Source organism: Sciurus vulgaris, assembly GCF_902686455.1.
Source record: "Sciurus vulgaris genome assembly, chromosome: 10".
Lineage (NCBI taxonomy): Eukaryota > Metazoa > Chordata > Mammalia > Rodentia > Sciuridae > Sciurus > Sciurus vulgaris.
Window position 1 is genome coordinate 10,122,220 of NC_136470.1, and position 25,968 is coordinate 10,148,187.

Sequence of the window (25,968 nt, forward strand, 5' to 3'; positions counted from 1 at the left end):
GTCCTGGCAGGAGACTGTCCCAGAGGAGGCTGGCGACCTGGGCCGAGGAGCTTCTGGGAGAGACCATCCGCAGGCCCCACCCAGCCAGGGCACAACAGGGCGGTTCGGAGACAAGCCGGTCTCCAGGGCGACTTCCCGCCACCGCAGGCTTCGCCGGCCCTGGAAAAGCCGGGGACGCTGTTTTTGAAACTTGGTTTGATGTAGACCTTTTTAATGAGTCGAGGGCAGGAAGTGCTTTTCCTCCTGGGCCATCAGAAGCCGGTCAGGTCCGGCAGGGAACCTGCGATTCACCGCAGGAGGCTGGCTCTCCGCTGGGTTTCTGCTCGGTACTGCCCGGCCTCCTGGGTCCCACGCTCCTCCCTGCTCAGCAACCCCGTGCGGCCCACCCGGGGGGACTCTGATGGTCAGCAGGGAGGGCCACCTTTCCTCTGCGCGTCCCGGGGCAACCCTCTGAAGTCACCTCCCGAGAGTCAAGGACAGGCCCGCCTGGGAATGTGAGTACCCGTTACAGCCCCAGCTCGCCCGGGCTTGCTCATTCATATCCTTGAATCGCAAGTGCAAAATAACACTTCTCTTCGGCAGGATCTGTTAACCCTTGAGTGCAGCCTAAACTTTTGATAAGAAAAAGGTTAAGTACGTTATAATTGCAATAGTTCATATAATGAGCTGGTCTCATCCCAGCAACTGCCTATAACCAAGAGTCCTGATACCTCTGAGAAAAATGAATGAGCAACAAACAAATATCAATCATGAGGCACTTATAGAGCACCTCTGGTCTACCAGCAGGTTGAGATTTAGCCTATGACCTTTCTGAATATGTCTACGTTCACAGAGGGCAAGAATCGGGGTCTGAGCCAGTAAAGGACTCTAAGGATCATGTGGGATTTCTCTGGTTCTCATTGTTTCCTTTTGTTCACTGGCTCCCCAAGTAGAGAACACAGTTTTGAATTAAACAGCAGTTGAGATCTTAATCTTCTCATCTGACAAGGGCACACGGCGTCTTTACCCAGGGGCACGTCACCAAGGAGACCAGAAAGGTGCCTGCTTGCACTCCTTCCTCTTTAGATCGATCTCCTTTTGAAAATCAGAGAACATGGTACAAACCGTACAGAAGAGCACACAGTGAGAAGTCCACCGCCTTCCCCCGTTCCGTCTCTTCCCCAGAGGCAACACAGGTACCAGATTCTCGAGTTTTTTCCCAGGGATATTCTGTACTGCTTTGGTCTAAATTAGTGTCCCCTAAAGGCTGGGTCACCAGCCTGCGGTGCTATTGGGAACTGGTGGAACATGTAGGAAGTAGAGCCTGGCAGAAGGAAGTTAGGTCATGGGAGGGTGGGTCCTTGAAGGAGACTTGGGGACCCTGCCCTTTCCTGTCTTTCTTTGCTTCCTACCTACCATGAGGTGAGAAGCCTCCCCCTCTATGTGTTCCCACCATGATGTGCTGCTTTGCCACAGGCCCCAAAGCCGTGGGGCCAAGAGACCATGGACTGAATACCTCAGAAACTGTGAGATCAAACAAGTCTTTCTTCTTTATCAACCTTTCTTCTTTTTTTAAATTTATTTTTTTTAGTGTAAACAAATGGGATACATGTTGTTTCTGTTTGTACATGGAGTAACAGCATACCATTTGCGTAATCATACATTTACATAGGGTAATGTTGTTTGATTCATTCTGTTATTTTCTCCTTCCCCCCCACCCCTCCCACCCCTCTTTTCCCTCTATACAGTCCTGCCTTCCCATTCTTGCCCCCCTCCAAACCCCCATTATGGGTCATCATCACTTATCAGCGAGATCATTCGTCCTTTGGTTTTTTTCAGATTGATTTATCTCACTTAGCATGATATTCTCCAATTTCATCCATTTGCCTGCAAATGCCATAATTTTATTATTCTTTATAGCTGAATAATATTCCATTGTATATATATACCCAGTTTCTTTATCCATTCATCAATTGAAGGACATCTAGGTTGGTTCCACAGTCTGACTATTGTGAATTGAGCAGCTGTGAACATTGATGTGGCTGTATCTCTGTAGTATGCTGATTTTAAGTCCTTTGGGTATAGGCCGAGGAGTGGGATAGCTGGGTCAAATGGTGGGTCCATTCCAAGTTTTCTAAGGAATCTCCACACTGCTTTCCAGAGTAGCTGCACTAATTTGCAACCCCACCAGCAATGTATGAGTGTAGCTTTTTCCCCACATCCTCGCCAACACCTATTGTTGCTTGTATTCTTGATAATCACCATTCTAATTGGGGCGAGATGGAATCTTAGGGTAGTTTTGATTTGCATTTCTCTTATTACTAAAGATGGTGAACATTTTTTCATATGTTTGTTGATGGCTTGTAGATATTCTTCTGTGAAGTGTCTGTTCATATCCTTAGCCCATTTATTGATTGGGTTATTTGTATTCTTCGTGTAGAGTTTTTTGAGTTCTTTACATATTCTAGAAATTAGTGCTCTATCTGAAGTATGAGTGGCAAAGATTTTCTCCCACTCTGTAGGCTCTCTCTTCGCATTGCTGATAGTTTCCTTTGTTGAGAGAAAGCTATTTAGTTTGAATCTGTCCCAGTTATTGACTCTTGCTCTTATTTCTTATGCTATGGGAGTCCTGTTAAGGAAGTCTGATCCTAAGCCAACAAGGTGAAGATTTGGACCTACTGTTTCTTCTATAAGATGCAGGGTCTCTGGTCTGATTTCAAGGTCCTTGATCCATTGTGAGTTGATTTTTGTGCAGGGTGAGAGATAGGGGTTTAGTTTCCTTCTGTTGTATATGGATTTCCAGTTTTCCCAGCACCATTTGTTGAAGAGGCTATCTTTTCTCCATTGCATGTTTTTGGCACCTTTGTCTAGTATGAGAAAATTGTATTTATTTGGGTTTGTTTCAGTGTCCTCTATTCTGTACCATTGATCTACCTGTCTATTTTGGTGCCAATACCATGCCGTTTTTGTTACTATTGCTTTGTAGTATAGTTGAAGTTCTGGTATTGCAATACCCCCTGTTTCATTCTTCTTGCTAAGGATTGCTTTAGCTATTCTGGGTTTCTTATTCTTCCAGATGAATTTCATGATTGCTTGCTCTATTTCTGTGAGGTACATCATTGGGATTTTAATTGGAATTGCATTGAATCTGTATAGCACTTTTGGTAGTATGGCCATTTTGACAATATTAATTCTGCCTATCCAAGAACATGGGAGATCTTTCCATCTTCCTCAGAAATTGAGGTCTTCCTCAATTTCTTTTGTCAATGTTTTGTAGTTTTCATTGGCATTATAGAGATCTTTTACCTCATTGGTTAGATTGATGCCCAAGTATTTTATTTTTTTTGAGGCTATTGCAAATGGAGCTGTTTTCCTCATTTCCCTTTCAGATGTTTCATCACTTGTGTATAAAAATGCTTTAGATCTATGTGTGTTGATTTTATAGCCTGCTATTTTGCTGAATTCATTGATGAGGTCTAGAAGTTTTCTGGAGGAGGTTTTTGGATCCTCTAAATATAGAATCATGTCATCAGCAAATAGTGACAGCTTAAGTTCCTTTTTCCCTATTCGTATCCCTTTAATTTCTTTAGTCTGTCTAATTGCTCTGGCTAGAGTTTCAAGGATAGTGTTGAATAGAAGTGGTGAAAGAGGACATTCCTGTCTTGTTCCCATTTTTAAAGGGAATGGTTTCAGTTTTTCTCCATTAAGAATGATGTTGGCCATGGGCTTAGCATAAATAGCCTTTACAATGTTCAGGTATGTTCCTACTATCCCTATTTTTCCTAGTGTTTTGAGCATGAAGGGGTGTTGTATTTTGTCGAACGCTTTTTCTGCGTCAATGGAAATAACCATATGATTCTTATCCTTAAGTCTATTGACATGATGGATTACGTTTATTAATTTACAGATGTTGAACCATCCTTGCATTCCAGGGATGAACCCCACTTGATCGTGATGTATAATTTTCTTAATATGTTTTTGGATATGGTTTGCCAATATTTTGTTAAGGATTTTTGCATCTATATTCATCAAGGATATTGGTCTAAAATTTTCTTTCCTTGATGTGTCTTTGCCTGGTTTGGGTATGAGGGTGATATTAGCTTCATAGAATGAGTTTGATAGGGTACCCTCCTTTTCTATTTCCTGGAATACTTTGAGAAGTATTGCAGTGAGTTCTTCTTAGAAGGTCTTGTAGAACTCGGCTGAGAATATGTCTGGTCCTGGGCTTTTCTTGGATGGTAGGTTTTTAATGGCTTCTTCTATTTCATTGCTTGATATTGATCTGTTTAAATTGTGTATGTCCTCCTGGTTCAGTTTGGGAGGAGCATATGTCTCTAGAAATTTGTCAATGTCTTTGGTAGTTTCTATTTTGTTGGAATACAGATTTTCAAAGTAGCTTCTCATTATGTTCTGTATCTCAGTGGTGTCTGTCATGATATTTCCTTTTTCATCAAGAATTTTAGTAATTTGAGTTTTCTCCCTCCTTCTCTTTGTTAGTGTGGCTAAGGGTTTGTCTATTTTGTTTACTTTCTCAAAGAACCAACTTTTTGTTTTGTCAATTTTTTGAATTGTTTCTTTTGTTTCAATTTCATTGATTTCAGCTCTGATTTTAATTGTTTCCTGTCTTCTACTACTTTTGCTGTTATTCTGTTCTTCTTTTTCTAGGGCTTTGAGCTGTAATGTTAGGTCATTTAGTTGTTGACTTTTCATTCTTTTCTGGAATGAGCTCCATGCAATGAATTTTCCTCTTAGTACCGCTCTCATAGTATCCCAGAGATTTTAATATGTTGTATCATCATTCTCACTGACCTCTAAGAATTTTTTCATCTCCTCCCTGATGTTTTATGTTATCCATATTTCATTCACTAGCATACTATTTAGTCCCCATGTGTTGGAGTAATTTCTTTTTTTTATTTTGTCATTGATTTCTACTCTCAGTCCATTATGATCTGATAGAACACAAGGCAGTATCTCTATATTTTTGCATTTCCTAAGGGTTGCTTTGTGGCATAACATATGGTCTATTTTTGAGAAGGTTCCATGTGCTGCTGAGAAGAAAGTGAATCCACTCATTGATGGATGGAATATTCTACATATGTCTATTAAGTCTAGGTTATTGATTGTGTTATTGAGTTCTATGGTTTCTTTCGTTGGTTTTTGTTTGGAAGATCTATCTAGTGGTGACAGCAGTGTGTTAAAGTCACCCAGAATTATTGTGTTGTGGTCTATTTGATTCCTGAAATTGAGATGGATTTGTGTGATGTACAGGGATGCACTGTCATTTGGGGCATAAATATTTACTATCGTTATGTCTTCCTGATTTATGGTTCTCTTCATTTATGGTTCTGAGCTTCATTGCATGGAGCTCATTCCAGAAAAGAATGAAAAGTCAACAACTAAATGACCTAACATTACAGCTCAAAGCCCTAGAAAAAGAAGAACAGAATAACAGCAAAAGTAGTAGAAGACAGGAAACAATTAAAATCAGAGCTGAAATCAATGAAATTGAAACAAAAGAAACAATTCAAAAAATTGACAAAACAAAAAGTTAGCAGTATGATATGTCCTTCTTTATCCCTTCTGACTAACTTTAGCTTGAAGTCCACTTTATCTGATATAAGGATGGAAACCCCCACTTTTTTACTGAGTCCGTGTGCATGGTAGGTTTTTTTCCCACCCTTTCACCTTTAGTCTGTGGATGTCTTTTTCTGTGAGATGAGTCTCTTGTAGGCAGCATATTGTTGGGTCTTCTTTTTAATCCATTCTGCCAGTCTATGTCTTTTGATTGATGAGTTTAGGCCATTAATGTTCAGGGTTATTATTAAGATATGATATGTATTCCCAGTCATTGGGGCTTATTTTTGATTTTTGGTTTTTAACTTGGCTTGGTTTCTCCTTTGAGTGTTTTTTCTCTAAGGTAGTTCCTCCCTTTGCTGACCTCCATTGTTGTTTTTCATTTCCTCCTCATGGAATATTTTGTTGAGAACATTCTGTAGTGCAGGATTTCTATTTGTAAATTCTTTTAACTTTTGTTCATCTTGGAAGGATTTTATTTCATCTTCAAATCTGAAAATTAGTTTTGCTGGGTATAGGATTCTCGGTTGGCAACCATGTTCTTTCAGAGCTTGAAATATGTTGTTCCAGGCCCTTCTAGCTTTTAGAATCTGGGTTGAGAAGTCGGCTGCTATCCGTATTGGTTTTCCCCTATATGTAATCTGATGCTTTTCTCTCGCAGCCTTCAAAATCCTATCTTTATTTTGAATGTTAGGCATTTTCATTATAATGTGCCTTGGTGTGGATCTGTTGTGATTTTGTGTATTTGCCTCTTGTATTTGATTTTCCATTTCATTCTTCAGGCTTGGGAAATTTTCTGATATTATTTCATTGAATAGGTTGTTCATTCCTTTGGTTTATATCTCTGTGCCTTCCTCAATCCCAATAATTCTTAAATTTGGTCTTTTCATGATGTCCCATAGTTCTTGGAGATTCTGTTCATGATTTCTTACCATCTTCTCTGTTTGGACAACTTTATTTTCAAGATTAAATATTTTGTCTTCATTGTCTGAGGTTCTGTCTTCCAAGTGGTCTAGTCTTTTGGTGATGCTTTCCATTGAGTTTTTTATTTGGTTTATTGTTTCCTTCATTTCAAGGATTTCCGTTTGGTTTTTTTTTTTTTTTTTTTTTTTGAGAATCTCTCTTTGTTGAAATGACCTTTTGCTTCCTGCACCTGCTCTTTCAACTGCTTATTGGTATTATCATTCATTGCCTGCATTTGCTCTCTTAACTCATCCTTTGCTTCGCAAATCATCTTAATCATGTATAATCTGAAGTCCTTTTCTGACATTTCTTCTACCATATTGTCATTGGATTCTATTAATATAGAATCTAGATTTGTTTGGATTATTTTCTTCCCTTGTTTTTTCATGTTGTTCATGTATCTTCCCCTCTAGCAGTGCAGATCTGGGGTATTGCAGATTTCCCCCTATAGGCTTATAGTGGCCCTATAGGTTTCCAAAACCTTTTCTTTAAGGGGATATCAATATTAGCAGTGCCCAAATCAGACACTATGCAATCCTAGACCAAATAGCCCTTATGAGGACAATAACAAAATTGTCATAATAAACAGAATGAGTTCAAAAATTATCTTCGGTAAAACAAACAGGTTTGCAATAAGGTCTGCAGTTTCTAATGGAGGACAAAGAGGATGCAGAGGGATGTAGAATGTGGCTGTTAATGGGATAAGAAAAGAATATACAGAAGTTCTAGATAATAGAAAGGGTGAGAGTGTAATCAAATTGGATGTTAGCAGGCAAAAAGGGAGAAAGAGACTCTGAGGGAACAGGTAAACAAAAGGAAAAGAGAGCAAGAAAAGTAAAGAAATAAAAACTTAAAATTGTTCAATAAGGAGAAGAAAGAAAATCTACAGTATAACACTCATATAGTAATGAAACCTCCCAGAGTTCAGTAGCCTGATGCATGAGAGGTACCTGACAATGAGCTTCAAGCCTCCAGCAGGCGTCTCAGGATGGGATTTGCCCCACCTAAAGATCGGAGCTGCTGCTTCCAGGATTATCCAAGATGGCCACCTCTGGCTTCCAAATGTGTTGGCAAATGAGGAACTGCAGCTCAGGGTGTGGACGTGGTCAGCTGGAGGTCCTGGAGGTGGGGTGCAGTTGGTCAGGCAAGGGTCCTGGTGGTTGGGTGTGTTTGGTGTGGTTGCGGGATCCAGGAGGCCGGGTGCAGTCAGTCAGTCTGGGGTCCTGGTGATAGGGCACAGTCAGTTGGTCTGGAGGTCCTGGCGGCAGGGAGCAGTCAGTCAATGTGAGGGCCCCAGAGGCAGGGAGTGATGGGTCGGGCTGAGGGATCCTGCAGGTTCTGTAACAGTGAACTTCCAGGCAATAGCAGGCAGCTGGTGCTCCACTGGCGGTCTGCAGTCAGTCTGCTGGCAGCTATCAGACGATCAGGAAGTGAACCTCGGGTGGTGGGTGATGGGTAGGTGAAAGGCAGGCAATGGACAGGCAAGAGGCAGGCAAATGGTGGATAATAGGTGTCTGACAGTGAGCAACCTGCACTCAAAAAAGGCGTTGATATGCTGGCAGACTGCAGATGATCGCAGTAGACAAATGGGGTAAACAGCAGGGGATCAATAAGCAGCAAAAACTGCCTCACCAAGAAATAGATATCCTCTGCTTGAAACCGGAGTTATGGAGCGACAAGGAACGCAGCCTCCCTCTAGTCCACCATCTTGGATCTCCCAACCTTTCTTCTTTATGAGTTGATTTATCTCAGATATTTGTTACAGCAACAGTAAGCAAACACATACACACTCCCTGTCTTGATTGCTTACTGTATGGCCTTTAGCTTTTTTTTTAACTCATCAATATTTAATAACTAAAATCTTCTTTTTTATGACTGCATAGAGTTCCATTGCATGGAGTTTCTGAAATGAATTTAACCATCCTTCTGCTGATACCAATCAGGCTGTTCCCAAGCATTAGTTGTCATAGCAAGGCTGCAGTGACTTACCTTAAGCACCTAGTCATTGCTCAGTCTCCATGACGGAGGTTTCCAGGGCCCCACGGACACCAAAATCTGCATATGTTTGAATTCTTTAATGGCATAATATTTGCACATAACCTGGGTACATTCTCCCGTATATTTTAAGTCCTCTCTAGGTTAATTATAATACCTAATACAATGCACATGCTCTATAAACCATTGTCATATTGTATCGTTTAGAGAATAATGACAAGAAAAAAGTCCATATCTGCCCCGTAGTGGTGCAGTTTTTTCTTTCTGAACTTTCTGAATATTTTTGATCTGTGGCTCTTGAACTCCATGGTGCAGACCCATGGACTCAGCAAGCCGACTGCAGTGCTGTGTCAGGCACGTTCCAGAGCATCTCTAGGATTAATTGCTAGAGGTGGAATCGCTGGGTCAAAGGTAAATGCACTGAACGTCAGTAGACCTTGTCAGTGTGCCCTGCAGACTCCATGAATTTATGTTGAGACCAGCAGTCACTCAGGGGCCGCATCCGCCCACAATGTATCCACACCCTGGATTTTGAAATATCAGTAGTTTGCAAACCTACTGAGCTTTCCTTTGTGTTGAAGGTCCCTGTTCCCCTGTGACCTCTGTGTCCACACCTTTTGCACTTTTTTTAGACGTTTTCTTACAGAACTGAGGGCCATTTAAAAAATTAGTGATATGAGTTCTAGTGTTCCTCTGATTTGTTGTATGCCTTTTAGTTTATATTATGCAATAACTTAAAAAATGTTAAATGAAGTTGAATTTAACTTTTTCTTTCTTTCTTCTGTATTTTTCTGTTATACTGAGATAGGAGGTCCCAGTGTGAGATGCCAAGGGACTAAGTCTGTTGTGTTTTTTTCCCAGGACTTTAAATTATTTTGTCTTTTATGTGAGATTCTTTGAAATCTGGACTCTCTGTGACCTGTGGTGACAGATGAGGAATCAATGCTACTTATCCAAGGGCCCATCTTTTTCCTCCTGATCAGATACACTCTTTTATCACCTCCCAGGGGCCCAGCTCCTCACCTGCGGGTGGCCTCTCCGCTCTGTTCCACGGGTCTTCTTGCCTTCATATCAACAACATGTTGTTTTAGCTATTGCAGCTTCACGGGGAGAGTTGGCAGGGAGAATTGGACCTGGTTCTGAAAAGCGCCCCCTTACCCTGTGCAAAGATGGGCCGTGATCTTATATGATTTAACATACGTTAAATTTTCTGGCTAATAGTTTTGAATTTCTGGTTAGGTTAATTCACTCATCGCCTTCTTCCCCCCAGATTTTCCTCATTAGTTTTGACCATTACTTTCTATACGAATAGTTCATTCACAAAGAAACCCTGCTGGTGTTTTAGCTGCAGCTGCTGGGGGACAGAGATCCTTGTGACCTCATGTCTCCTATTCACGAACTTGGTGTTCGGAGCTCTCGACTTTAAGGATGTGTTGGCCCACCTGTTGCTAGGCCCCCGCCATGCCATAAAGACCGCCTCTTGGAGCAGTCGCAGGGGACAGATAGCACTCTCGCTGGGGAGGTTTGGCCAAGTGGTCCTCAGCCAGCATGCTGCCTCTCATCTGGCCTCTTTGTTTCTCAGTGATCGAGTGGACACCCCAGACCCAGGCCAGCGCTCTCCTGGGTGGCCCCATGGAGGGGAGGAATGGCACCAACTCCACCAGGGCCCTGCAGCTGAAGGATGGGACCAGTGCCGCATGGTACCTCCTCACCATCATCGGCATCTATGGAGTGATCTTCCTCTTCCGGTTAGCCAGCAACATCCTCAAGAAGAATGATAAGTCCTTTGAAGATATTTATCACTCAAATTTGACCTATGAACTCAAAAAGAAAGAGCTCCAGAGCAAGGTGGCCAAGTGCTCCTCACCGACTTTTAGCAACACGACTGTCCTGCAGCCCGGCCAGGCCAGCCTGGGGCCAAAGTGTGCAAACAGTGGGCCTCAGACTGGGACCCAGGGGGTCCACTGAGAGCAAAGGCAACAGACGAAGGGATAAGCTTCCGATTTACCTGGAACCTTGAAAGAGGGGTCACCCCCTTGTGCGCGGGACCAAGGAAGCACCTCTGAGCTGGGGACGCTGCAGGCTGATAGGGCTTCACTGGAAGCCAGCAGCCTGGGTCCATCTCAGGCTTTCTGAGGTTGGAGAAGAGAATGGGAGGTAGAAGACCACTTTCCCTTCGCTCGCAAAGCCTGTGCTCCAAGGAAGAGTGTGGGCTTCAGTGTGCTTAGAGGAATCAGGAGACTCCAGGGCACAGGCAAAGCGCTGTGTTCTTGTCATGGAAAGAAGGCTGACTCTGGAACAAACTTCTGTGGAGTCACATAAACTTTAAGTGGTTAGTTGCTAACCTGGAATATATGGGAGTTGGGATAAATGGTCCCAAAGGGCCATTTCATGTAAATACTCTGACTCCGTTGAGTTTAAGACCAAAGTCATTCACTTGAGAAGTTAGGAATCCTTCACTTTCACTGAGAGTCCTGTGCGTTAAAGAAAGCACTAGTTTTGGACTCAGAAGAACCACTTAGGTGTCCGGGCACAAGCAACTTCACCCCTCTGGAACTTAATTTACAGATGAAGTGAGAATGAGGACAGATCTGCCAACCCTGCCAAGGAGATGAGAGCGACTGAGACCATGAGACGCAACCAGTGAGACCTGGGAAGGTATTTTGAACAGCAAACTGGGAATAAAAATATAAACCTTGTGGTGGCAGTGGTGATCGATGGTGACAGATGGTACTGATGGTGGTGTTGTTAGTAATGGCGGATGGTGGTGGTGGTGGTAAAGGCTGCTGTTGGTAGTTGATGTTGGTGTCCTGATGGTGCTGATGATAGTGGATGCTGAGGGTGGTGGAGATGGTATTTGTGATGGTGGTGAAGGTTTGGGGTCACGGAGATGGCGGCGGTGGTGGTGGTGGTGGAGGTTGGGGGTGGTGGTGGTGGGGTGCTGCATCGTGGAACAGGAAATGACTAATCCATTGGCAGCCAGTCTCTCCACATGGCTGTATGGTCTTGTTCTGCAGGAGAGTCCATCTGCCTATCATGTAACCACCCTGCTATGAGTTGAGTCCCTGAGATTCAGGTTTCGATGGTAGGTGGAGCAGAGGCCTTGGGGTTTAGTTACTTTAAGCACCATGTAATTCACTCGAATGTTTTACAGTTATCTCTTGCTTACACACTTGTCCAAGAATTAAGGTCATGTTTAGATGACTGAGTAATTTAGGGAGCTGTGATTAGCTGAATTTCTCTAAGTGCCTTTCAGCCGGCAATGAGAGCAACTCTATTCTGTCCTGTGAAGATCATCCAGCTTGGCTTTTGGAGATGTCCCAGAGCTAGAGGAAAAAAAAAAATTTTCCTGTGCTCTGGTTTTTCTTCAGATTACATAAATATTTTGCTTTCTATATATACATATATACATATATATGTGTGTGTTTCTTATTTGTGGTCTGCAGTTATCCCTATAATCTCATAAAGGTCAGAATTAAACTCGAGCTTTTGCTTTGGGGTGAGTTGCTCGTTTGAGTACTTCTCTTCCTCTCACTTGCTTTTCATCATCATCCCCCTCGTTCCACGGGTTGGAAAGTGTTAGTTGGTTGACAGTCACCAAGACTGGTGGGCTGTACGCGTGTGTTTGAGACACCGCAGGGCAGGACAGAAGACACAAAGACAGACCAAGACAATGTCACCACAGCAAGGAGCATGCAGAACGCTCAGGTGGGAGTGGGTGGCTGGGACGTAAGGGGATCCCGACCATTGGTGAGATGATTGGCAGTCCTGCTTGCTGGTGCCTCTGGGCGTGCACCTTCCCCTTCCTCAGCCAGTCGCCCTTCATTTGCTCAGGCTTCTAGGAAAGCCGCAGCTACCCCCAGTTCAAGTGTCAGAGTGAGAGACCCAGGTCAATCCAGTCCCTGCGTTCCATCTCTCAGACTCGCTCACTGGGTCCAGGGTGGACACATAGACCTAAGTGTGCTGACCCAGGAGCACGGCCAGGAGGAATTCAATGGGGACTCTAGAGCAACTCTATTCCGTCCTATAAAACGCAGAATCCTTCCCTTGCTCTTCACTGGGTTAAATGCAGACCCAAACCTGGGAGAGTTGCTTCCATTTTTCTTTAAGGAAAGCCAACCTCAGGGCCAAAAGTAATGTAGAGAGGAGACCAGACTGAAAATTGCAGAGAACAGGGCCCTGGTCAACTATGCTCAAAGCTGCAGTTCACCCCTGGAATTCTTCAGTCTGCGAGCTAACACATTCCTTTTGAGAGCTTATTAGAGGTAGGGTTTTTTGTTCTTCACCACCAAAAATATCCAAAACGATACCTTTGGTTACAGTTTCCTGAAGGAAGTGGGCCTTGGGAAGAATCTGGAAAGAGAAGATGTGTGATGTGGCATGTGGGTGGTGGAATCATTTCTTTCACCAAGATTTTTGTATTTCTAGACAGTTTTGTATTTGTGAGGAAAAGATAGATTTTTCATACTTCTTATTTCTGTTAAATGATCATTCGTTAGATTTCTAGTTGCTTGACCTCTCAAACAGTACTCAGTGAGACTCGGCCCCTGACACTTGTCAATAAACTTCCTTGGAAGCCCCAAGGAAGGACTGTCATGGTAGATCTGCAGTTAGAGACGGGCTCCAACATTTTTGGGCAAGAGCCACCATCTTCCTGCTGGCACTCAGTACAGTCACATGACATCCAAGGACATTTTCCCAGGCCACATCACTACTGCTCCATCCAAATTCACCCACTTTCTGGGGAGCTGGTCTGAGTCTGCATTGGACATGGGCTCTCGGATGGGAACTTGGTCTGCGTAGGCTCCATTTTAACTGGTACTGGTAGGAGGCTACTTCAGGTACAGTTGCGTCACTTAATGATAGGGACATCTTCTGAGGTATGCACGATTAGGTGACTTCGTCATTGCTGGAGCATCACAGAGTGTGTTCACTTAATCTAGGTGTGCAGGTCTGTCACTCCATGTCCCCACTCCATACCGTCAGGAGACAAGCAAGCACGAGACGGATGAGGCTATTTCTCATATCACATGCTGTACATAATAATTGTATGGTTGCATTTTTACACACCGCAGAGCACGCAGGTTGTTTACGCTGGCGTCACTGTGAGCAGGTGGTGATGTGATCTTCCAAGGCTACGACATGCCTGGCCAGTAGGACGTTCCCAGCTCCATTTAATCTTATAGGACCACCGTCGTGTGTGTGGTCTATTGCTGATAGAAACGTTGTCATGCAAGGTACGACTATGTTATGGACATTCCGTACAAAACTCCTTAAATCTGAAAAACACTGAGGGTCAGGGCAGTTAGTCACTGACTTGATGAACTCCAGCTCCCCAGGTGAACCAGCGAGGTCTGAGGGCCACAGCACCATGTTCAGAGAGTGGGAGAGACCTGGACGCCACTATCCCTGTGGAGGCGGAAGCAGAGCGCTCTGATCCCCACCATTCCCAACACCTGATCTCTCTTTGTCCCTACCTTAAGTGTCTCCTAAGATTTAGGTCAGGCCAGATAAAGGCTTCCTCTGAAATGGAGATCATTTAAAATCAACACAGAATGACTTCCTCTGGGGGTCTGCCGCTGATAATAGCAGTAAATAGCGTTTACTGGAGGGTCCCCATCTATTCTACATGACATTCTAGCCAGATCAATTGCATGATGATTTGCTTCTCTGGTGTGATGCAATGAGCACATTTTGGAAAAGGATTAAAAAGAATTTAGAGGGTCAACTTCAGCACAGCCTAGAGAAATGACACCACGGCCCTCAGCCCTCATCTTCTACGATGTTGTGTGTCTCATGGAACAAATTCCTGGAGTGTTGGAAATCAGCGGACGGATGCAATGATGTGTGCAGACAGATAGGGCTGAAATAGCAGCAGCAGGCAGATTTGATGTACCAGAGACAGAAATGCCTTCCTGAATCCAGGCTAAGCCAGCTCAGTTTAGCTGAAGTGAAACTCTCAGGAAGTAAGAAAACCCCAGGGAGGCTGTAAAATTGACACCAAGAGGAGATTTAACCAACTCTTTTTAGAATGGGGACAGAAGGGGTAGAGGTGGGTGTTTGTGGGAGGTAACTGAAACCCAGTCCTTCTATCCCAGCCCCGCCAGAGCAAGACTCCCACAACACTGTAGCCCAGCGAGTTCCGTGACCACCAGGCGTGACGCCAGGATGAAGTGTGCTTTGGAACCGTCAGCTGGGCTGCCGTGTGGGCCACACACAGATAAGATTGCCCCCGTCCTAGGTCCCCTTCCTGAGGCTGTCCCTTCTTGCTGCCTGAGTAATAAAGGTGTTTAGCTTCACTTTGCCATTTTTTTTTTTATTGATGAATTGCAGTGTGGGGATCCAACCCTGGGCCTGGCACATGCCAGGCAAGTGCCTCTACCTGAGCTCCACCCCGGACTTGCACTTCACTCTTTTTGTTGGAGGGGTGTGGTGGTGGTACCAGGGATTGAACTCATGGGCACTTGGCCTCTGAGCCACATCCCCAGTCCTATTCTGTATTTTATTTAGAGACAGGGTCTCGCTGAGTTGCTTAGTGCCTTGCTTTTGCTGAGGCTGGCTTTGAACTCGCAATTCTCCCGCCTCAGCCTCCCAAGCTGAGATTACAGGTGTGAGCCACCATGCCTGGCTGGACTTCACTCTCACAGGAGGGTTCTGTCTCACCAGACTCCTGCAGGTGAGTCCGTATGGGTGTGTGCCATTGGCAAGGTATTAGAGCCCTCCTCTGGGCTTGTAGTGGTGAGGAGTGAGCCTGCGTGGCAATCTTTCCTCCTTTCTGGCAACAGCCCTATTAAAGTGACATTCTAGGATGGCACGTTACATGTAATTGGGGAAATGTTCTTGTCTTGACATTGTGTGGCTGACCAGATGCTTCTTACAAGCCTGAAAAGACTCAGACCCTGTGCTGGGGTCAGGAACACAGAGAAATGGTCCCCTGGAGAGGACAGTGTCAAGGCACCACGACGGCAGGTTGGTAAAAGCAAAGATGATCCATAAACCTTAGGACAGCAGAGAAAGAGGTTGTTCACCATCAACTTAGCAATGCAGTTAGACACACTGGAAAATTTAATGGAGTAAAACCCACCAGCCAGATTATGTTGGGCCATCCATAAGGGTTGCAATCATTGCCCCACTTTGGGGGTGCTGAGAAGTGAACCCAAGGCCTCATGCCTGTTAGGCAAGTGCTCTTCCACTGAGCTCTCTCTCCAGCCCAAGCCACATCCTTTTAGTGACGTGGCTTCTTCCACGTGCATGCAAACCCTGAAGTTCGTTGGAGAGTATCATTAGTTTAATTATTATTTGTCAGGGTCATGCTGAACTGTCTTCTGGGGCTGTTTAAAAGCCCAGTCGTCACATGTCTTCTTCCCTAAGCTGCTCCGCGGCCCAGACAGGCCTGTCCTGTGTGTCTTTCTCAGTACGTGAACCAGCAGGACACTGCCATTCCAAGCTGGGCAGGGCGCCTTATCCCGCACCCCGCCCCCTTCAAACACTGCGTGGAGCGCGTTAGGAAGTTGAATAGCAGAAAACAAAGTGGAGTCCCAGCCTGAGTCCCTGCTGGGTTGACGTGTCTGAACAGTGTTGATGATTTTTACTTGAAAGATGAAGGACGTCATCATGAAGGAAATGCAGGAATGTAACCCGGTCACTCCCAGAGCCTGTATGCCCAGGCCAAGCAAGAATCACGAGACTTACCTGGGCGCGGAGGTGACAGCACGCTCGGAACCCAGTTATGGGCAGGGGAGTGGAATGTGCTGCTTGGCCTAAGCCTCAGCAGGAGCTGGTGTGGTCTCCCAAAGAACCAGCGCTTCACGGGAGACAGATGAGCACCCCAGCCAGACTCGAGGTACTGTTAGAAAGCGGAGTGGGAGAAATGGAAGCTGGCAGAGGGGCATATGCCCACCAAAGGTGCAGTCGGAAGAGAAGAAAACCAATGTCACGAATGCTACCAAGTGCCAAGTGCATTCACATGTACCCAATCTGGTGTTCCTTTTATAAACCCCATGAATGGGGGTATTATTATTATTAGGTGATTGAAGCTCTGAGAAGCTAAGGAACTTGCATATCACCACACAGCCAGCCAGTGGTTCAAAGCTAAATCCATCAGACTCCAAAGCTCTGTGATGTTTCAGTTAAGTCTTTGTCCAAAAGACACTTTTCTTTTTTTCCTTCAAGGTGAGGAGTGGGAAGAAAGGCTCTTATTCTAGATCATGGGGTAGCCTGAAGCTCAGTGCTGACTTGGGTCAGTAGGTCAAAGTGTGTCTCAGCTGTGTCACTTCCTGGGAGTGTCTGGGACAGGAAGTTCCTCCAGACCCTCACATAGAAGGGGGGCTGAGGCATCACCCTGAGCCTAGTGCCTGCCTTGGCGAATAACTGAACGGGGTGTGACAGGCCAACCCCTCTCTCCATTCCTTGATAATGGATCCGCTAGACTCTGGCTTATTTAGAGTCGAGGGTCCCAGGAGCCTCACTTCCTCATCTGTGTGACTCAGGGCTCGGCTCCAACCTCCATGGGCTCTGTTAGCTGTGCAAACAGCTAGATGGTGGGGGTTCTCGACTTGGCTTCCCTTAGAAAGCCCTGGAAGCCTGTGGAGACCTCGAGCTCACCACAGAACATGAGAATTCTCACCTTGGGCCCCGGCGTCAGTCATCCTGTAAAACCCCGCGCCACGTCTCCAAGTGCCCGCTGGGCCCACTGTTCCAGGTGGGGCCCTGAAGAAGCCTGTGGCTGCCATGTTCTGTCCCAGGGAGGGGCCCAGGAGGAGCCAGAGGCGTTTCGCCGGAGCCAAACAGGAGGTTGAGGAGAACCGGGTACTTACCCTGACTAATGATTCCAGCAGCTTCCGGGTGGGAAGAGGGCCCGGGGGGCTGCTGGGGGCAGTGCTGTCACCCCCCACTGGCAGAATGCCCATTTCTCATGGCTGCTCAGAAGGTGAGAAAGCAGGAAGCACATCTGGAGCTGGGTGCACACCAGCAGGCCCAGGTGTCTCCAGACCACACACGCACGTGCACACTACACAGGATGCACACTCGGACACGCGCACGCACACGTTCCCCCCATGCAGTCCCCGCCTCCCCAGGCTCTGCTCTCTCCCAGAACCTCAGAAGAGGGGAAGCCCTGAAGAGGGACTTGGCAACAAGGGAAGGGGAGGAGGAGGCCTCTGGTGGAGGAGGACAGTCGGAGAGGCTGGACATTTGGCTCAAGGAGGCTGCAGGGGGAGTGGCAGCAGTGGCAGATGCAGGAGGTTCTGAGTGGACCTGGCCATCATCTCTCCATGCTTTGCTTGAGCCCAGGGCAGCTGCTTCCGTTCCTGTGCAAGAGCACTTCCTGCCCAGACTCCAGCCTGGCCTCTCCCTGGGTGGCTGAGGGTGGGGCACTGGAGGAGTCCCTGCAGAGCCCTCTTGGCCATCCCCTTACACGCCGCAACCTTCCCCCACTGTGTGCCACCTGCTGTCCCAGGCTAAGGCCTGACAGGTGCTCCTCAGAGTCCACCTGAGTCTCTGAGGGAAGCTCGGTCTACGGCTTCCAGGATCTCCTGGGTCTTCTTCAGGATGGTGTCCTCCAAACCCAGGACCTCTGTGCCTGCTCTAAAATGACCCCCGAGGCGTCTGAGTGTGTGCACTCTACGTCCAGTCGGCACCAGCGTCTTCGAGGGGAACGTTTAGCTCAGATGTGGCTCATGGCCTCTCATTCTGGGTTGTCCTTGTCTGTGCATCTGCCCGTCCACTCGCATAGGTAGGAGAAGATATTCATCCCGGCATTGTTTGAAACAGCAAAGACCCTGAAACGACCTAAACAGCCACAGAGTAGGAGACTCAGGCCACGTCCATGCGATGCAATACAATCAAACGATTTTTAAAATAAGACTTTTTCAGTCTTGACGTGGGAAAATGTCCACGAGGGATCCTTAGACTTACAACAGCAACTTACGGAGAGGCATATGGACTATGACACATGTTTAGGTTTTCTTTTTAAATCAAACTTCTGTTTGTGGATGTATATATACACTTGTATATCCAAGCAAAAAATGGATAAACACAGAACACATTCCAACAGCGGTTCTCTGGTGAGTGGAGCAGGGAAGCTATCCAACCGGAAATGACCTCCAGGGCTGATGCACTGTGTTGGTAACTTCAAAGGTAGTGAAGAGTTTTTCTTTAAATTTCAGTTCTGACAGGTAACCGATCCCCTTTCCCCTCTAACCCCCACCCCTCGGCAGCCCTCCAGATGTTCAGCGATAAACCTGGGCATAGTAAAAAGGTAATGCGTTTATCTGAGCATTCAGAACCCATGGATCGGGCAGCCCATCAGCACCCCACTGAGGGGGCCGGAGGGGAAACTTCCAGAGGTGTTCAGGGAGGCAAGGCAGAGATGTCCAGCTGAGGATAGGCTTGTACCCTGATAAATCCACTGTGAACCGAAAATACCGGAAGTCCAGACAATGCATTTGGTCACCTGACCTGCCAAACATCATGTGCCAAACAACACAGCACACCGTGGAGTCCGGGGCGCTTCTCCCCTTGATCTTGTGGCTGACTGGGAGCTGCGGCTCACTTCTGTTGCCCAATATCAAGAGTATCTTACCACACGTTGCCAACCTGGGGAAAGAGCCAAAACCAGATTCAAAGTACAGTTTCTGTTGAACACAAATTGCTTTCACACAATCGCAGTCAAAAAAAATCTCAAGTCAGAGTATCTGCCGTTGATGGGTTAAAGTGGAAAGGCCTCAGTGAAGGGTCAGTGTGGTAGTTTCTGATTAGTTGCGTTTAAGTTTTGTGTTACTGTTTCTGTTGAGTTGAGCTTTGGTTTGCTTACACAGGATCCCAAGGTCCTGCAGCTGTCTCAACCTAATGAACTTCCAGTTTTTTCATTTACTTATTTATTTTGAACACTGGCTGTGTTAGTCATCTTTCTATCACTATAACAAATTGCCTGAGGTAAACAACTTAAAAGAAGGAAAGGTTTATTTTGGCTTATTGTTTCAGAGCTTCCATTCCATGGTTGTTTGGTCCTGTTGCTTTGGATCTGTGACTGCACAGAACATCATGGCAGGAGTGTGGTGCAGGAGGCTGTTCACCTCATGGTGGCTGGGAAATAAAAGAAAGAGAAGACGGGGCAGGGTCCTCATATCCCCTTCAAGGGCATGCCTCTTCCCACTAAGCCCCACTTCCTAAAGCTCTGCCACCTCCTAACAGCACCACAGGCTAGGGACCAACCCTTTAACGTGGGACATTTTGGATCCAAGCCATAGCAGTGAGGATACCCAAAATACCAGGAAGTCCTCTCACTCCTCAGGTACCCTTGTGAAGAGACCACTTAGCAAACAGGAAGACAGCACATAAACAGTGTGACCCGGTGCCCGTGCCCTCGCCCTCAATGCCGTTCTCACACAGACACTGGTCCCTCCTGCCTCCCCTGATTTGTGGTCACTTCTCTGTGTCCCTGTTTAGCCCGTCCACCACTCAACAGGGAAACCTTCAAAGATGGTGACCACAGTCCCCCTGAAACCACCATCAGCTGCACATTCTCCCGGGACTAGGAAAGCACTAGAGAAAAATTATCCCAGCACTTTTTATAAAGCCCAGTAAGGAAGACTTTACTCAAGGGGAGATTTTGGTGCCAGATACAGGGTCACTACCTGTGAAGACACGCCTCAGTTGACAAGCTGTCTGCTCCCCGCTGCCACCCATCCTGGGCTCTCGCGCTGCCATCCCGTCCACTTCCTCCTGCAGAAGCAGCGGCCACCTGGGCTCCCACCCCTGTGTGGAGACCCTCGATTCTTCTCTCCTGTAAGACGACAACGTCCTTGCAGGGGACGCTGCAGCCACTCCAAGATTTACGCAGAGCCTGGAACCTGCAGGCACACAAGATTTGTTGACGAAATAGAGAAATAGGAATGATGCAGGGAAGGAAACATCTTCCACTTTAACCATAAGGAGGACATTTTATTTCCTTTCATCACTGGTCAGTTTGTGATGTCTTACTTTCATTTAGTTTTATCTTGCTTATTGCTCTTCTCCACATCACTTTTCCTTTTCTCTGCCGTCACTGCCAGATCTGAGGGTCTGTCGACCCAGCCAATCCCTCTCTACAAGGATGGCAGCCACTGGTGAAGCCCTGTGCAAGCAGAGTGTATATGCTTCTTCCTTAGTCCCCAACTCAGCACTTGGAGGCCGGCGTTCTCCCCATTATACAGACTGGGAAGTCACGGTTGGTGAGGAGTGTGACTGAGATTAGGCCCTGAATTTATCTGGTGCCAGAGCCTCTGCTCACTACAGTGCTTGGAGTGCCTCTCCTTCACTACACGGCCCAGTAGGCCAGGCACACACCACCACCTGGGCCTGACATCTGCTTGGACCGTCCATCCTGGCATTTCCCACTCTGAAAAAGATCCTCAAAAGGAAGGGCAAGACAAATGCTTCTGCTTCTTAACTGGCAGAATACTGCAATGGTGCCCTTCAAAGTCACCCCCAATAGTGACTAATTTTTTTCACTATTTGTATGGTTATGTTGTTTCTGTTTTGTATCATTATGAACCCACATATTTTTACAGAATCATTGCACTTGAGTCTATTGCAGTTGTTGTTTATTGATGTTCACATTCTGACATCCTTGGCCATCCTTTTCATTGACACCTGGATCCTTTTGACAGGACCTGGTATCTTTGATGGCTTCTGTTATGTTTGGTTCTGGAATGTCTCCCACAGGCTTGTGTGTTGAACGAAGACTTGATCCCCAGAGCAGCAATGTCCAGAGGTGGGGATTTGGGGAATTCGGGGAAATTATTGGGTCATGAGGGCTCTGGTCTCATCCGTGGATTAATCCATTGAGGATTCAGAGCTAGATGGATTATTGAGAAGTGGTACAAACTGGAGGGAGTGGGTCCTTGGGGACTATATCTTGTCCCTGGTCCTTTCTCCTCTGTCTGCTTCTGAGGTGGAATGAGCTTAGCAACTTTCTTCCACGCCCTATCGCCATGATGTTCTGCCTCACCTCAGGCCCAAGCCTGGAGCTCGCCAACCATGGACCGGAATCTCTGAGCCAAAATAAGCCTTTCTTGCTTTAAGTTGTTTTTCTCAGTCATTTTGCCTCTCAGTGAAAAACTAATGAACACAGCCTCTGGGCCTTCAGGCTGAGCAAGACACATCACTTCCTCCTGTACAAGTTCCCTCCCCAGATATAATCACAAGAGCCCTGATTCCTAAGAAATGATATTTAGAGACCAGGATATAGGGGTAGAAGCAGACACTGTCACTGGGTTGTTTTGGCTTTTAGGTCGTTTCAGCAGGGAGAGGTAGGAAATGTGTATTTTTCAAAGAGAAAAATTAACCATGAATTCATACTACTATCTTCAATTCCTTCCTATTTGAATTTTTTTTAGGCTGCAAATCTTGGGGTACTAACAACACTATAAACTTATTTATCTGAAAAAATTTTGTGGACCTTAAACATGGATGTAAGTTTCAAAATAATAACACCAGTATTGTTACTAATGGTAAGATTGATGATTACAGTGTAAGATTTCTCGTGTTTTTCTTTGTCCTCAACATATGTGCCACCAGAGAATGTAAAATAAAAACACTGTTACAGAGTCACTTGGAGTAAACGTATGCTGTGATTTTGTCACTGACATGATAAACAGCTTAGTTGATGTTTGTCTTATTTTTATCTGTAGAGATCATTTTGTTTTATTTTTCCTTTTTGATTTTCTTTCGTAAGTATAAGATGTGTTTCTTTTGCAAAGTTAAAACCATAAAATAAGAGACCTTCCGAGAAGCCTCGAGTTCTTTCCTCACTCCCTTTCTCCCCCTCCACTCCATGGTGGCATTTTTAATTGATATTTGCTTATTATTCTGTTGTTTCTGTGTAAAAATAAAAGACCATGTGTGTGTGTGCGTGTTGGCACCACATGAATGACAGTGTTTCCTACTCGTCCTCCTGGGCTTCCGAGGCGTCTCCCACATCCGGGGCCTTGCCTTGGATTTCATAGTCCTCACAGTGTTTCTCTGACTCTGTGTTCAAGGCCACGAGTTCCCGTGGGATGGATGGGGAGACCCAGGGAGCGGAGCAGAGGATGCTGGGACCACCATTGACCCCTCAATCGGAGCAGCCACACTCCGTTCCAGGCCTTTGACATACACATCAAATTTGGTCTGAAAAGTGGTTTCCACTAACTGAAGGAAAACTCCTAAGATAAAATGACCAGGCGTCAACTGCCGACTGAAGCCTGCTGCTTCTGGCCTCTGGAAGTGGCTGCATGGAGGCCACAGGCTCCATGCTAACTCCCAGGATGACATGGGCACCCCGTCAGGGGTTGCCTGAACTGTGGTCCCAAGAAAACCCTGGTGGAGGAGAAGGGGGACACCCCATCCATCCCCCTGGCAAGCACATCTTCACCGGAAGGAGCTCCTTATGCACATTTATAAAATGTCTTGGATTAAAGTGATAAGAAAACACAAAGGAAATGGAAGAGGTTGCTAAAGATCAAAGCAAACTGCCATTTTGCCCTGAATATATAAAATTAAAAATGCTCTCCATATATGGCATTAGATGACCTCAAGAACTGGCAGCCCCATGGAAGATAGGTGTGCAGACTGAGACTCTTTTGCTCTTTGCTATAGCCTCCTTCTGCTACCCCTACGGAACAAACAAACCAACAAGATTGTGCAAGTGAGCAGGCAGCTGGCAGAAACCTCACAGACACAGACCTGCACCCCCAAAGCCCAGGCTCACTGGACATGTCACGACTGTTACTCAGTGCTTGGAACTAGTTCATAGTAGGTGCTCAGTAAATATTTCTGGAATGGACAAAGGAATGTAAGTGAGTGTTTCCATCCTAAAGAACCAAATGGATGGAGGAAACAAACTTGGTTCATCACTGTGAAAAGATTGCCAGTCTCTGTCCCAGACCTATTACAGAAGTGACGTTGAAGTGGCATTTTCTGAGGTCAGCAATTTCCATTCCCATAACACATAACCCAGACAGAAATGGTGCCAAGTCTGTGTCCCATGATGTTTGAATCTGAAGTGTAGCTATGGGGCTGGTGTGGCTATGAGGAAGCCCTTTATGAGGTCATCATGTCACCCTTGCCAGTCCCCAGAGAGAGAGCAACATGTCAAGCACTTGAGGCCCCACAATGCCTCACCTCATGAACCCTCTTCTAAAAAGCATCATTATCAGAGGTCAATTTGATAGCGTCAGGAGGAGGCAATGCCTCCAGTATCTAAAAACCCTGAGGACACTGCAGTATGATGGATTTCAGACCATATATCTTGGAGAAACTGATATCCCAGAAAGCCTGGTAACTGGAGAGGACCTCAGTAATGGATATTCCGTGCAAACTCCAACGTGGTGTATCGTGCACGCCGGTGGTAGTCAAGGATGGCTGCCTTGGAAATATCGGATGTTCCTCAGAGATGAACTCTGTATCAAACAAGAAGACAACATCTTCCTCGAGTTCTGTGAGGTGGTGAAGAAGAACTATGGTAAGTGTGCTGTTGTGGTCAAAGGGAGAGGGCCACAGGAGGACAGGAGTCCCCCGGAACACAGAGAGGCAGAGGTCCAGCCCAGCAGCCCAGCGGTCATCAATCTAACAAGCATAGTGTGCTGCCCAGAGGTGGCCAGGTCCTACGGCCATAAACTGCTCTGTCTGCCTCCCCATTATAACTACCTGAACCCCTTAGACTCAGCCTGGTCTTCTCTGAAATGGTTCATCATCAATAACAGGAGAGAGTTTTGTCTGCAATCCATTGACAGTGTCTATTCCTACCAGTTTATACTTTTGAGTGATTTAATTAGCAAAGGGCTTGAAAGGATAAACCTAAGCAAGTGGAAAACACTAACAAAGAAAGTTCGGAGGTGGGAAAATTATTATCTTGGGAAATTTTCTTAAGGACAGTTCTTCCAACAAGGGCGAGGCCCTGCCACACGTACGGTCTGCACCTCCAGTTCTGCTGAGCTTGGTTCTGGACTATGGCAGCAGCAACACCTCAGCAGTGAGCTCAGGGTTCTGTGAGGCCGGAGAAGATCCTGAGGACATTGGACGGTCCTGAGCTTACTGGGGGCTTCATTAAAGCTTGCTGGTAATTTAGGGGTCTCCACTCTTATTGTGTTAAGCCGCTTTGAGGGTTTTGTCAATGGGAGGGTTAGGGCCAACCGACCCAAAGAAGGGTGGGTAAGGTTAAAGCTGGTGTGGTCAAATCCATAGGCCCAAGAATAAACAGAGCCAAGGGCAGTTGCAAAGAAGTGAAAAGTAAGTACTATGTCCAGCAGCTTCAGCCCACTAACAACGCCCAGGGAGCCGCTTGCCATCCGCAAGAGGCTCCATCCACACGGCGGCCAAGCGAGATGCTCTTTCCTATTGTCCCTCTGTCCTCACCAGCAAGGTGCTGGGGGGTGAGTGAGAAGCATCCGAGAGGATGGAACCCCATCCAGCCCCCTGAGGCAGGTTGGTGGTCCCAACAAAAGGGCCGGGGAGAGATGACAGGTGATGCAGGTGGCATGAATGAGCTCTGTGGGACCCATTTACCCAACCACCCTCCATCCAACTCCAAGAATCCTAGCGGGAAGTCACCAGCATTTGCCATGGAGCTTCTCAGGACCCACAACTGAGACACCTGGTTGGTACCGCACCCTGCTATCCAAGTTTGGGGCCACCCCTAATGTAGGCTGGAAGGATTTGTGGTTGTAGTTTTTACATTTATAGAAAAAAATTCCTGACCACCATTAAACATATCATAAAGGCACTCGTTTCTATATGTGCAGCAGTAATTTTACCACAGAAGTAATCACCCCAAGGATGTGGAAAGTAACTCAGGTGGGATAATAAGTAAGGTGGGGGTACATGGGAACTCGGTGCTTTTTCTCAGTTTTGCTGTGAGACTAAAATACAGCTCAAAAAATAAAGTCTATTTAGAAATAATTAGGAAAGTTTCTATTCAATTCCTGAAAGACTTGGCTATGCAGAAGATCGTGAGACCAGGTTCCTGACGGCAAAGGGTGGAAAGCAACATTTTCTTTGTTTGTCTTCTTTCCCTCCTGAACCTCCTGGTATTATTCAGAAAGACTACTACATCAGATGAAAATTGATATTCAGTGCTTTTTTGGCAACTAAGTGGTAGACGTCTGCAGCTTTGGGTTGTTATAAAGGGAATCCTAGTGTGCTTTTTAACTGGGGGATAGAGCATCCCCCAAAGAGCCAGCCACTCAGAACCATGAAGTTGAGTTGCTGCGGATCCTACTTTGGGGCTAATGGTGCTGAATCACTTTGCTGTGGCTGCCGTAACAAAATACCATAAACATGGGAGCTGAAAATAATGGGAAGATTCTCCCTTAGTTCTGGGGCCGGAGGTCAGAAACCAATTCCAGTGAGCTAAAATGAAGGTCTTAACAGGACAGCACCCCCTGAAGTTTCAGGGCCCATGCTCTTTCCTTCTTCCAGCCTTAGATGGCCTCCAGG

At 46.1% G+C, this 25,968-nt stretch overlaps 2 protein-coding genes across 2 annotated transcripts; both read left to right on the top strand.

The window, feature by feature from the left end:
- The first annotated feature begins 456 nt into the window (after positions 1-456).
- LOC306637914 (uncharacterized protein C21orf140 homolog) lies at positions 457-25,268 on the top strand. The gene is made up of 3 exons (XM_079100805.1): positions 457-494; positions 1,066-1,175; positions 22,533-25,268. The coding sequence occupies exon 3, from the start codon at positions 23,647-23,649 to the stop codon at positions 24,400-24,402; it is 756 nt and encodes a 251-aa protein (XP_078956931.1). The 5' UTR covers positions 457-494; positions 1,066-1,175; positions 22,533-23,646; the 3' UTR covers positions 24,403-25,268.
- Positions 463-11,594, top strand: SMIM34 (small integral membrane protein 34). Its single transcript, XM_079100812.1, has 2 exons — positions 463-494; positions 10,094-11,594. The coding sequence occupies exon 2, from the start codon at positions 10,144-10,146 to the stop codon at positions 10,477-10,479; it is 336 nt and encodes a 111-aa protein (XP_078956938.1). The 5' UTR covers positions 463-494; positions 10,094-10,143; the 3' UTR covers positions 10,480-11,594.
- Positions 25,269-25,968: the final 700 nt, after the last annotated feature.

Bases quoted from the DNA above. Each gene is read 5' to 3' on its own strand.
- SMIM34 (XM_079100812.1), top strand. From the start codon at position 10,144: ATGGAGGGGAGGAATGGCACCAACTCCACCAGGGCCCTGCAGCTGAAG.
- LOC306637914 (XM_079100805.1), top strand. From the start codon at position 23,647: ATGCCTCACCTCATGAACCCTCTTCTAAAAAGCATCATTATCAGAGGT.